The sequence below is a fragment of the Abramis brama genome (assembly GCF_963993115.1).
Source record: "Abramis brama genome assembly, chromosome: 1".
Classification (NCBI taxonomy): domain Eukaryota; kingdom Metazoa; phylum Chordata; class Actinopteri; order Cypriniformes; family Leuciscidae; genus Abramis; species Abramis brama.
The window spans coordinates 18589527-18603548 of record NC_139963.1 but is presented as its reverse complement, the minus strand read 5'-3'; the positions used below and the strand labels follow the sequence as shown (position 1 = coordinate 18603548).

Sequence of the window (14022 nt, the reverse complement as noted above, 5' to 3'; positions counted from 1 at the left end):
TGAGTGCATCTGGGAGGGATGTATTGTCAGTGTTGGCTTGTAGTCAATGATTGTCTGAATGGCTTTCCACAGGCTCCGAGTGTTTCTGCTGTTGATGAAGTGTTTGATATACACACACAAGTCGCCTCTGCGAGTCTTACCAGACAGTGATGAATCTCGGTATCAGGTTAGCCCGTGCAGCTGAATGTCGGAGTTCGGTATGTTGTCGTTTAGCCATGTTTCAGTGAAAATAAACACAGTAATCCCTTGTCTCTTTCACACCACTTGCGTCTCAGGGTCTGGTTTCAGCAGTAAACAGAAAACCAGTCAGTATCTGGTGTGACCACCATTTGCCTCACGCAGTGCAACACATCTCCTTCGCTTAGAGTTGATCAGGTTGTTGATTGTGGCCTGTGGAATGTTGGTCCACTCCTCTTCAATGGCTGTGCGAAGTTGCTGGATATTGGCAGGACCTGGAACACGCTGTCGTATACGCCGATCCAGAGCATCCCAAACATGCTCAATGGGTGATATGTCCGGTGAGTATGCTGGCCATGCAAGAACTGGGATGTTTTCAGCTTCCAGAAATTGTGTACAGATCCTTGCAACATGGGGCCGTGCATTATCATGCTGCAACATGAGGTGATGGTCGTGGATGAATGGCACAACAATGGGCCTCAGTATCTCGTCACGGTATCTCTGTGCATTCAAAATGCCATCAATAAAATGCACCTGTGTTTGTTGTCCATAACATACGCCTGCCCATACCATAACCCCACCGCCACCATGGGCCACTCCATCCACAACGTTGACGTCAGCAAACCGCTCACCCACACGATGCCATACACACTGTCTGCTGTCTGCCATCTGCCCTGTACAGTGAAAACCGGGATTCATCCGTGAAGAGAACACCTCTCCAAAGTGCCAGACGCCATCGAATGTGAGCATTTGTCCACTCAGGTCGGTTACGACGACGTACTGCAGTCTGGTCGAGACCCCGATGAGGACGACGAGCATGCAGATGAGCTTCCCTGAGACGGTTTCTGACAGTTTGTGCAGAAATTCTTTGGTTATGCAAACCAATTGTTGCAGCAGCTGTCCGGGTGGCTGGTCTCAGATGATCTTGGAGGTGAAGATGCTGGATGTGGAGGTCCTGGGCTGGTGTGGTTACACATGGTCTACGGTTGTGAGGCCGGTTGGATGTACTGCCAAATTCTCTGAAACGTCTTTGGAGACGGCTTATGGTAGATAAATGAACATTCAATTTACGGACAACAGTTCTGGTGGACATTCCTGCAGTCAGCATGCCAATTGCATGCTCCCTCAAAACTTGCGACATCTGTGGCATTGTGCTGTGTGATAAAACTGCACATTTTAGAGTGGCCTTTTATTGTGGCCAGCCCAAGGCACACCTGTGCAATAATCATGCTGTCTAATCAGCATCTTGATATGCCACACCTGTTGTGCGGTGGGTGGATTATCTCTGCAAAGGATAAGTGCTCACTAACACAGATTTAGACAGATTTGTGAACAAAATTTGAGAGAAATAGGCCTTTTGTGTACATAGAAAAAAAGTATTAGATCTTTGAGGTCAGCTCATGAAAAATGGGGGCAAAAACAATAGTGTTGCGTTTATAATTTTGTTCAGTGTGTGTATATATATATATATATATATATATATATATATATATGCACCAATAAGGGTCAATCTTAAATCTTGATTAAATCAAGGTTTATTCTGTTGCACCTAACTTTAAACCTTGTTTAGAAAAAAGCAGGTTTATATTTAAACCATTATTTTGATCCTGGATATAATTTATATTTAAGATAGATTAACATTAATCCTGTTGCTCCATAACTTTACACTCAGATTTAAATCTCAGTTAGGAATTGACTTTAAATTTACAGGTGAGGAGGTTTAAATAAAATAAAGTGCACCTATAAAATTAAAATATGTGGCTGATTGAGCAAAGACAGAAACAGTGTGTGTGTCATGAGGTCTCAGAGAGGTGTTTACAAATAGAAATGAAAAATAAAGTGCATTGAGTCGGCAGAGTGTGAGGACCATGGCGGCCTGTAGCTTACGCCTGCTATCGAGTCCGGGATTGTTGTTCTCGGTACACCTCGGACAAAGAAAAGAAGAGAGGAATATATTTAGCATAACAGCATCGGTGATGATGAGGTGAACGCCAGTGATCACTGTTGCGCCTCTCGTTCCACATGCCCGATAGTTCATCCCAAAGTTTTAAACGTGTATGATTTTTTTTTTTTTAGGAAGATATTTTGAAGAATCTGTTTTTGTTCATACAATTTTACAAGTTTTCTGACACACCACTTCAGGTCTACAAACAAGCTGGTGACTTGAATCATGTATTTGATATGTATCACAATATCTGGGTTGATATACAGTAAGACCTCATCAACTGAATTCATAACGTTTAAAAATATTCTTGTATATGGCAGGAGCATGTTGAACTGAAAATGTCCTACACATGAAACTGGTAAAGCATCTTTCCATTGATGAATTGAGGGCGCCATCTCTTGGTGAAAGTGCACAATTTTAATCCAGAGCTGAATTTGAACTGAGCCATCCAAAAAGGGCACAAAATGTAGTTGCCTCTCCTCTCCTTCCCTCTGGCCTTTCAATTACCAGTTGCAAGCCCTGTGCTTCACTGCAGTAATCTCACTGTTCAAAGTACTCATTCCCTCACAAATGATCCATAAGCTGTGGTCATTCTTTTGTTGTTACTAGCCAGGCCTTTGCAATGTTGGGTCAACCTGGGTTTATTCTTTGCACTGGCTTTCTCTTTAGCCCTATTCAGACGGGACTAGTTTAACTGAGAGGTGGGGTAAAGTAATAATTACCAGAGCTTCTCGGTAATTTTAGTCCCGCCCGAATGTGCCATCTCAATAATCATTTTGGACAATGTCAGTAAAGATTACAGCGACTTTTACCTTCAGTAAAAAGGTCCGGAAAAATTACCTCAGGTAATACTATCCCGTGTGAATAGACCCGCTGTAAATATGTACGTAAATATTTCGTCATTTCCTGTTTAAAAGTAGTTTTCCGCAGTTTTTCAAGTATGGAGACGCTTGAAAAGCATTCATTTGCATTCTAGACGCTGGGACAAGTCTGTGGCAAAACTCAAGTGTTTTCCACACACACCATTCAGATCAGAAAGAAGATCGAAAGCACTTGTTGGAGGCACAAACATAGTTTAGTGTTAGGCAAGTGCCTATTACCAACACAATCCAATCTGAAGTTAATTAATACATCGTTCGACCGGACATAACTGTTTTATATAAATATAGGTTATATGTGTTTGCGCACGTGATATCAGGAAGCAATGTAATACGCATGACGACAGGAGGGTGACGACAATGCGCAAATCGAGTTACCCCTCCCACTTCTGCTAGTTTTACTGAGATATCTTATCCTGTGCAAATTGGCCATTAATATTACAGACGTCCTGAGGTAAAATTACATTACTCCATCTACCCTTGTAAAGTTAATCCCGTCCGAATAGGGCTTTTATCTAACTGACTTGTGCAACACTGGAAACCTGCTGACTGTCACTACTAGTACCAGGCCGTCTGAATTGTGGAGCGGATACACTCTCATGAAATATTTCACCTTATTAGGCTACATTTTTTTATTTGATATGATTTACTGTAATAAACACCAGTGACCAGTCCCGTATGCATAAAAAGGCCAGGTAGAAATATTGAGAGCACATACAAAAGTGCTAAAATATATTGATACAGACGTCCCATGATTCCCTTGTACAGATTATAAATACAAAATATTCATGTCGTTTAGCCATGCTAGCAAAAGTGAGCTGCTATTGCTAGGATGACTTTTCTGAGCTTGTCATCTCTGACACTTATATATATATTCTTTTTGTTTCCTCTCCCTACAATGAACTGAGTTAAATATTAAAAACATCCAGATTAGTTTTATTTATTTATTTATTTATTGTAGATTGAAAAAAAAGCACATCTGTCATCTTTGCAGCTGAAGCACAACTTGAAATAAAAGAGGAGCCTTTGATATGTCTTAAACAATGGAGCCTTGGTGTTACAACGGTTGAGAACTATTGAATTAAAAAGCAGCATTAAAGACATTCATTCACCTTCTAAGCATGATTTGATCCTGACTGCTATTATTACAGTGATGTATGCATTAAAGTAGACTACTGCAGTGTCATTATCAAGGGAGGAACACAATTACATGTTTCCTGCTCCCTGTAGAGAGAGTAGGCTAAGTAAGACTTCACACTGACAGACTCCATGTATAGAGCAATGGATTTGCTACAGTTCTGCTGTGGTTCTGCGGGAGAAGTGTGTAAAGGTATAGTGCATGAAGTATGATGAGGTCATTTGAGTTCAGAATGATGAAAAGCCAGGAACTCACCATAACTTTAAAATTGTCCAAATGAGGTGCATAGACCAAAACCTCAATTAAGGGAAACACTTCAACAAAATCCTGCACACTCTAACAATGAAAGTGAAACAACAATGCAAGATAAAAACCACTGCTTTGAAAAAGTGGCAAACGTTTCGATCACATGTGACCTTTCTCAATGTGTGCTGCATTGTTGAACTGCTTTAGCCATAACCTCTGGTTATCTATCAGACTGGCGAGTTTGTGATCGTGAGATCCACATAAAAGAACGGCCGGTGCGAGACTCTCTAAGCGACATAGATTCCTAATGAACGAGTAAAATATAAAGTAAAGAGTTAAATGGAATAATCAAATGTATTGCTAAACTGTTATACCAATAACCAATTGGCATTCCAACATTAATTCGAGGTCGTGATAAAATGGAGTCAAATAAAAGCTTAATTGGAATCAAATTACTTTGCCACGCAGAAAAGACAGTAACACGCAGTAACCTTAACCCGTATGGGTTGGGCCAATAGACGGGCTTACAGGTTGGAGCCAAACTCTGCTGGGCATTGGCCCTCAAGGAGCAGTCTCCGTATAAACAACAAAAATGCGTATCTCTGAAGACGATGACGTCATGCACATGTGTATTACGTGTTCAGTCTATAGTGTTTCATCGCCATCTAATGGCCTGACAGCCGTGTGAATGGGGATCGTTTTGACAATGGTGTCGTCTGTATGCGGAAAACTCAAAGGAAAAACTTCTCCGTTTTAAGCATATCGCTGTCGTGTAAACGTACCCTTAGACATAGACATGTCTGTGAAGTTTAATGATTTACATTTTATTTTTTTAAATGTTACATAATGGACAGATAATGAATGCATTATTTACTTCCACATATTCAAACTTGTTGCATCCCATTTGTTATGAGACATGCAAGAGCAATTTATCCACTCTTTGGCAGCTCCTTTAACTTGCCTGTTTCGGAAGAGAGTAATCAGGAAATTGTAGCTAGCTGTAGATTTTTCTTACCTTTGCAAATTTACAGCACAAAGACAACATTACCAAGAAACTTTACAATGCACTACAGCTTGGTGCGATGCCAGTGGTACCGGGCTCATCTAGACAGAACTATGAGCGTTTCATCCCTGAGATGCATTAATCTACGTCAATGACTTCCCCTCTGTGAGAGCTCTAGCAAAGTATCTCCCTTTGAGCAGAAATGAGACGCTGTACAGCCGGTACTTCAACTGAAGGCGACATTTTGAAGTGAAAATCAGTTCATTCCCTGCTGAGCATGCTTGCTACAGTACAGCTGTGATTACATCAGGAGACACAGAGTATATCAAGTGTTCAAGAATCCTCACCAGTCCTCACCAGTGAGGGATTACAGGAGCCATGGTGTAACTGTCAAAGGACATGTTTTTTGTTGAGATGTGTATTTATGTTTTTGTTATAAATTAATGTCAATTTGAGTTCTTTCAATTTTAAAACAGTTGTGATGTTTAGAAGTCTATATTTATAATGTATGCCCTTTGAGGTCTTTAAAGTCAGGGGTTCTTTAAGATTTACGTAGAAAACGTGATGTGTCACATGACCCAGTTCAGTTTGGAGCGGGTCTGCGTCATTATTTGGGTCAGAGTGAATATAGATGCAGAGAAGCGATGTAGTCTGAGAAGGAATTGCCTGATCTGCATGGTTTGAGAGGCGCACACGGTAATTTGCCTTTATTTCATAATGTTTATAGTGTTGTTTTATATTACTTTACGTGCACAATGTGATGTGCTATTCATGATGTTGATTGTATTTCTGTTGCAACATTCACGTACATTTCATTGGACATTGGCTCGAGAGACTTGTGAAGGACTGAGAAATGCATATTTTGAGTATATGTTTTTATTTCTTGTAGTTTTCACGGTGTCTACGGTGTTTACTGAAGAGAGAGATACAAAATAAACTACAAAGACATCTGTATGAAGCGTGGCCTTTATTTCATCAGACCAATGCAGCTATAGTGAAAACGTGACGCCATTACAGTCGACAGCTTAAAGAGTGGAACGGCATCGGCTGGATGAGAAGAGGTAACGAGATCGCGGGCGCATCGCGTATAGAAGAGACGTCGGATACGAAGAGAAAGCTCCATCGCGGGACTATCGCGTGGAGAGAGAATGCGTCAGAGACGAGGCTTGTCTGCACGCAGTTATCACCGTCAGGGAAGTACCGCGACCCGACCAGTAGAGGGCGACATTTAACCGCGTAGACTACAGCTTCGCGAGTATCCTTTCTGCAGGCTTCAGAGAACAGTGTTTGTTTACTTCATTACTGTTACAAGCAGAAGAGTGCTGCTCTGCAATTAACAGCAGGTTAGACTGTGCTGCTTTTACATCTTTATGGACATAAAAGAAGAAGAAAAAAGTAAAGAATTTATTTGTATTTATATTGTTTGATTTTACAGCCTAATTTGGTGTATGCTTTATAATTGACTTAGTGGTGAATAGTTACAAGGTTTTTTGATCTGAGAGTAGTAGTTAAGTAACACTAGTACTTTGCTAAAACTTTTGCAATGTCAGTTCGTGGAGAAAAATCACAATATGATGATTCAAGTGAACAAACTGAATCCCTTCAGGTAGAGTTGACTAGCTTAACTGAACAGTTAAGATTTCAAACTGATGATGCTGAAAGGGAAAGATTAGAGTCACTCATAGCTGATATTCATGCTAAAATACTTCAAATAGCAAAACCTACTGCTTCCACTTCAAGAAGAGATGAACCCAGGAAATCTTCACGAGAGAGAAAATTAACTCCAAAAATGCAAGAGCTTAAGCAGCAAGAAGTTTCTCAGAAGGAGAGTAAATTCTTCAAGTTGTATGAAAGCTGGAAAGAACAAGTAAGATCTACCCGTACCAAACTTAAGGATGAGTGCTCTGACCAAGACTTGGGTGACATGATGGACAGTGTTGAAGGGCTCGAAACTCAAGTGAAAAATGTGTACGAGCTTATACGATCTCAATCAGTACCTTAAACTGAGATTAGAAGAAAAATTGATTCCTGTACAGCAGTAACAACAGATTTGATGGGGCTGATGAAAGTACGTATGAGTGAAGTGGGACAGGAGGAATTTGATGCTAGTGCAGAAGATGCAAGAATTCGTATGGTGCTTGACAAAGAGTATGCTAAGTCAATATTTTCAGCTACAAGCTCCAAGTCTACAATTCGTAGTCACCGTTCAAGCTGCTCAGCAGGACAGCAAAGCATCTCCGCAAAAAGAGCAGAGTTTGCCGCACAGTTGGCTGCAAAGCAGGCAGAGATAAAGATGGAGGAGGCTATTGCTGCTCAAAGACAAGAACTTAAAAGATTGGAAAATGAGCGTGATCTTCAAGTAATAGCTGCAAAGCTCAAAGCATACTCTGAAGCTGACTCAGGTGAATCTAATAACGAAAGTAGAATAGCACACAGTGATGTAGCTAATTGTCCTCCAGTGTCTTTTAAGGAAATTAAAGAGAAACAAACAACTCCTTCTGATAGGGAAGCCTCAGTAGTACAAGCCCTACATGACACAATGGTTCTCAGCAGACTTCCTGCACCTGAGCCCTCAGTTTTCTCAGGGGACCCACTTAAGTTCTTAGAGTGGAGAACAAGTTTCAAGGCATTGATAGAACAGCGATGCACAAATTCAGCTGATAAGTTGTTCTATCTACAAAAATATGTCAGTGGTGAGGCACGATCTGTGTTGGAAGGAAGCTTCTACAGAAAGGACGATAAAGCCTATGATCAAGCATGGGAAGCTTTAAATTCTCGGTACGGCCATTCATTTGTAATTCAGCGTGCTTTTAGAGAAAAACTGAATAACTGGCCAAAGATTGGTTCAAGAGAATCAGTTAAACTGAGAGAGTTAAGTGACTTTCTGACTGCCTGCAGCAATGCCATGCCACATATCAAAGGGCTTCAGGTGTTAAATGACTGTGAAGAGAACCGAAAAATGCTACAAAAACTCCCTGATTGGGTGACGTCTCGTTGGAATCGCTATGTTACAATGCAGTTGAGACAAACAGAGGAATACCCTAATTTCAAGGAGTTTGCTGAATTTCTGGCTCAAGAAGCAGAAATAGCCTGCAACCCTGTAACATCCTTTCACGCCTTGAAACTCTCTGAAGAACGGCCATCTAGAGAAGTTAAGCGCTCAAGGGCTAATGCATTCATCACAAATGTGAAAGCATCAGACAAACCAAGTACAGTGCCGAAAACATACAGTGTTGAGAGAAGCAACTCAGTGGTTCCAAACAGACTCGATAAAGTAAGCGCAGCGCCTGTATGTTCATACCTAGTCACTTGCCGATGTTGTGGGGAAAGTCACTCCATATACAAATGTCAAACGTTTGCCAGTAAGTCGGTGGAGGACAAGAGAAAGTTCATATTTGACAATAACCTGTGCTTTGGCTGTCTTAGGAAAGGACACCATTCAAAGGATTGCAAGAGTAAAGCTACTTGTAGTATATGCAAGAAACATCATCCAACACCACTTCATGAAGACCGTCCGTCTTCTGCAGCACTTTCTCATGTTATGCAAACAGAAGAAAACACATCTTCCCTTTCCTGTTGTGTAGACAGTAGTAACGGTGGGAGCACATCAATGATAGTGCCTGTATGGATTTCTTCAATTGACAATCCTGAAAGAGAGACCTTAGTTTATGCCCTACAAGATACCCAGAGTAGCAACACCTTTGTAGACCAAGAGGTATGTGAGAGGATGGGGGTAGTTTCAGAGCCTGTCAAGTTAAAGCTTACTACAATGATGGGAAAGGATTCTGTCGTTCAAAGTGAAAGAGTTAGTGGGCTCAGAGTTAGAGGGTTTTCCTCTCATGGCCTAATAAATTTGCCACCTTCCTATACCAGAGATTTCATCCCACTTGAACGTTCCCACATTCCTACCTCTGAAACCGCAAAAAGGTGGATACATCTAAATAAAATAGCACAGGAAATACCAGAGCTGTTGGATTGTAAGGTTGGACTTCTGATTGGTTACGACTGCTCGAGAGCTTTGGCACCTCGACAAGTCATCACAGGAGGTGATAATGAGCCGTATGCCATCAGGACTGACCTGGGTTGGAGTATTGTTGGTAGTTCACCACAGGTTGTAAAGTCGACAGAAGTCACTGGTCTGTGTCATCGTGTATCTGTTAAGGAACTTCCAATACTGACTCCTGTTGCTGTCATCAGAGCCCTTGAATCAGACTTTAAAGATACAAACCCAAAGGAAAAGAGCATATCGCAAGACGATATACAGTTCATGCAATTACTGAATGAAAAAATTCATCAGAATACAGAGGGACACCTGGAGATGCCACTTCCCTTCAAGACACGCCCACAATTACCAGAAAATAAGCGGCTGGCTCTTGTGCGGCTGAAACGTTTGAAAGGAAAATTTGAGAAAAACCCCAAATTCAAGAGTGACTATGTTAAGTTTATGGAAAGTGTCTTCAATGATGGTGATGCGGAGAGAGCTGAACATCAACCCAAGGCAGGAAACGTCTGGTATATTCCTCACCAAGGGGTGTACCACCCTAGAAAGCCAGAGAAGATTAGAGTTGTGTTCGACTGCTCTGCCAAGTATGATGGCACCGCTTTAAATGATCACTTGCTAACTGGACCTGATCTCACTAATGGGCTTACAGGGGTACTCTGCAGGTTTCGCAAACATCCAGTCACAGTTATTTGTGATGTAGAAAGGATGTTCCACAGATTCCATGTGAGCCAGGAAGACAGAGACTACTTGCGGTTCCTGTGGTGGGAAAATGGCGATACAAATTTAGAGCCAAAGGAGTATCGCATGAAAGTCCATCTTTTCGGGGCAGCATCCTCACCTGGCTGCGCAAATTATGGAATGAAGTACCTTGCATGTCAGAATGAAAGAGAGTATCCTGCAGCAGCCAGTTTCATCAAAAAGAATTTCTATGTTGATGATGGGCTCATTAGTGTAGAAAATGTGGACGCAGCTATCAAACTAATCCAGGAAGCCCGAAATGTGTGTGCAAAAGGGAAATTGCGTCTACACAAGTTCATGTCCAACAACAGAACGGTTTTGGAGTCAATTCCTGTCAGCGAAAGAGCCAGCGAAGTTCAGGATGTGGACCTTGGTTCTGACGAACTCCCAGTTCAGACTGTGCTGGGGGTAAAGTGGAGTGTAAATAGTGACACCTTTTCCTTTAAAGTTGCCCTGGATGAAAAACCAGCAACACGGCGAGGAATCCTCTCCACTGTGGCTTCTGTGTTTGATCCACTAGGCTTCCTGGCTCCCTTCCTCCTATTAGGTAAAAAGATACTGCAGGAGATGTGCCAAAAGGGCATTGGATGGGATGAACCGCTGCCTGAAGAGTTAATGCCACAATGGACATGCTGGCTGAACGAGCTGAAGAACCTGCAAAATCTCCAGATTATGAGATGTTTTGCTCCTGAACATCTAGGGACTATTCAGAGGATCGAACTCCATCACTTTTCAGATGCGAGTAGCCATGGCTATGGTCAGTGCTCATATATCCGAGTGTTGAGTGAAGACAAAGTGCACTGCTCCTTTGTTATTGGCAAGGCAAGGGTTGCACCCACAAAAGTCGTGACCATACCAAGGCTTGAGTTGACAGCTGCGGTGATCTCTTCAGCAGTCAGTAGCATGTTAAAGGAGGAGCTGGAGCTCAAAATTGATCAAGAATATTTTTGGACAGACTCAAATGTAGTCTTAGGCTACATTAACAATGAAGCACGTAGGTTTCACGTGTTTGTGGCGAATCGAGTTCAAAGAATTCGTGAAACAACTGACCCTGCACAGTGGCATTATATAAACTCGGATCAAAATCCAGCGGATCATGCCTCCAGGGGCCTCAAGGTGTCAGATCTGATTCACTCAAATTGGCTAACGGGACCCAAGTTTCTTTGGGAAAAGGATATCATCACACCAAAGACAACTCCAGAGCTGCTTGTTGGTGATCCTGAAATCAGAACGACACAAATACTACAAACAAAGGTAGTAGAAGATGAGAATTTTTTGGAGAGGTTTAAGCGGTTTTCAAAATGGCACACAGCATTGAAAGTTGTTGCTCGTATTCAGCAATTAGCAAGATACAAAATCGTTCAACCCATAAATGTTGAAGACATGAGAAAGGCCAGTATTGTGCTTGTAAGATTGGCACAAAAGGATGCCTTCAAAGATGAGATGCAAAAACTGAGTCATGGCAAATTGCCACATTGTCATCCATTGTTCCAACTTGACCCGGTACTGCATGATGGTGTTCTGAGGGTGGGAGGGCGATTGATGAGAGCTTCCTTACCTCTTGACTCGAAACACCCAGCAATCCTCCCGAGAGATAGTGTAGTCACACGTCTTATCTTGAGTTACTGCCATGAAAAAACTCAGCACCAAGGCAGAGGGCAGACCCTCAATGAATTGAGAGCGAACGGTTACTGGGTTGTTGGTGGCAGCAAAGTTGTGGCAAATCACATTAAGCAATGTGTTACGTGTAGGCGAAATCGCAGGCCAACAGAGATGCAAAAGATGGCGGATCTACCAGCTAGCCGTGTTGATCCCTCTCCACCATTCTCTTATTGTGGGATGGATTGTTTCGGACCGTTTATCATCAAGCAAGGTCGTAAAGAGCATAAGAGATATGGTCTCATAATCACCTGTTTCTCCTCAAGAGCAATCCACATAGAGATGCTGGAAGATCTCACAACTGATGCCTTCATAAATGCCTTGCGGTGTTTTATAGCTATCCGTGGAGCTGTAAGAGAGATCAGATCGGATCAAGGGACAAATTTTGTTGGGGCGAAAAATGAGCTGACAAAAGCTTTGAAAGAATTGGACAAGGACAGATTGACTGCTTACCTATCCCAGAAGCAATGCGATTTCATAATGAACGTACCTGATGCCAGTCACATGGGAGGGGTTTGGGAAAGGCAGATCAGAACAGTTAGGAGTGTTCTAAGCTGCGTTCTTTCACAGAGCTCTGGAAGATTGGATGATGCTTCCTTAAGAACTTTCTTCTATGAAGCCATGTCAATCATTAATAGCCGCCCACTCACCACAGATACAATCAATGATCCCAAGGGGCTAGAGCCACTTACCCCAAACCATTTACTCACCATGAAAACCTCTGTTCCTCTGCCTCCACCAGGGAAATTTGTGCAAGAAGACCTGTACGGAAGAAAAAGGTGGCGCAGAGTACAATATCTGACAGAGCAATTTTGGAGTAGATGGAGGAAGGAATTTCTGTCAAACATCACTCTCAGACAACGGTGGCATACTCCAAGACGCAATGTGAAGATTGGGGATATCGTCATCATCAAGGAGGAAGGGGTTCCGCGCAATGAATGGAAACTTGGAAGAGTGCTTGATGTTTGTGAAGATGAAGATGGCCTGGTGCGAAAAACCACAATACAAATAGGAAATAGAAGGTTAGGGAAAGAGGGTCAGCGACTTACTAATCCATCCATTCTTGAACGTCCTATTCATAAATTAGTGGTACTTGTAGAAAACAATTAAATCTTATGCAATGGAACTAATCTCTTTACTCCTACACAAGTTGAGAGTTTGAAGTATTAAGAGTTTAAATATTAGACTTGATGCCAAGAGTCAGAGAACATTCTATTTGGTTCTGAAATTTGGTTTGTGAAATTACTAAATTTATTCAAACTTTTGCAAGTTTACAAGTTCATCATAAATGATAGTAATTTGGTGGGAGTGTAACTGTCAAAGGACATGTTTTTTGTTGAGATGTGTATTTATGTTTTTGTTATAAATTAATGTCAATTTGAGTTCTTTCAATTTTAAAACAGTTGTGATGTTTAGAAGTCTATATTTATAATGTATGCCCTTTGAGGTCTTTAAAGTCAGGGGTTCTTTAAGATTTACGTAGAAAACGTGATGTGTCACATGACCCAGTTCAGTTTGGAGCGGGTCTGCGTCATTATTTGGGTCAGAGTGAATATAGATGCAGAGAAGCGATGTAGTCTGAGAAGGAATTGCCTGATCTGCATGGTTTGAGAGGCGCACACGGTAATTTGCCTTTATTTCATAATGTTTATAGTGTTGTTTTATATTACTTTACGTGCACAATGTGATGTGCTATTCATGATGTTGATTGTATTTCTGTTGCAACATTCACGTACATTTCATTGGACATTGGCTCGAGAGACTTGTGAAGGACTGAGAAATGCATATTTTGAGTATATGTTTTTATTTCTTGTAGTTTTCACGGTGTCTACGGTGTTTACTGAAGAGAGAGATACAAAATAAACTACAAAGACATCTGTATGAAGCGTGGCCTTTATTTCATCAGACCAATGCAGCTATACATGGTCCTAAAACTCTCTTAAACCCATCATAGTTTGTATACTTACTAATTCTGAATCATTAACATACTCAGGGTTTGCTATTTTTTTTTTTTGAAAGTCTAAGTAATTATATATATATAAAATATATAAAATAAAAAAAAGCAAGGGAAAATCAGGAAAAGTATGAAGGAGCCAAGAACGGAAGTCACTTTTAGACAATTCAGTGTGCGTGGGGAACAAAATTCGATAAGATTTTTGTATACTCTGCTAGCATAACCATACATCATATGGTAAGACAGCTTAAAAGTAATAGGCTACAAATATTCCTTGTAAA

General features: G+C 41.3%; 1 protein-coding gene across 1 annotated transcript; it reads left to right on the top strand.

Annotated features, from left to right (window-relative positions):
- The first annotated feature begins 8660 nt into the window (after positions 1-8660).
- On the top strand, positions 8661-13706 carry LOC311098470 (uncharacterized protein). Its single transcript, XM_084138679.1, has 2 exons — positions 8661-13410; positions 13604-13706. Exon 1 carries the CDS (start codon positions 8929-8931, stop codon positions 12895-12897), a length of 3969 nt encoding a protein of 1322 aa, XP_083994805.1. The 5' UTR covers positions 8661-8928; the 3' UTR covers positions 12898-13410; positions 13604-13706.
- Positions 13707-14022: the final 316 nt, after the last annotated feature.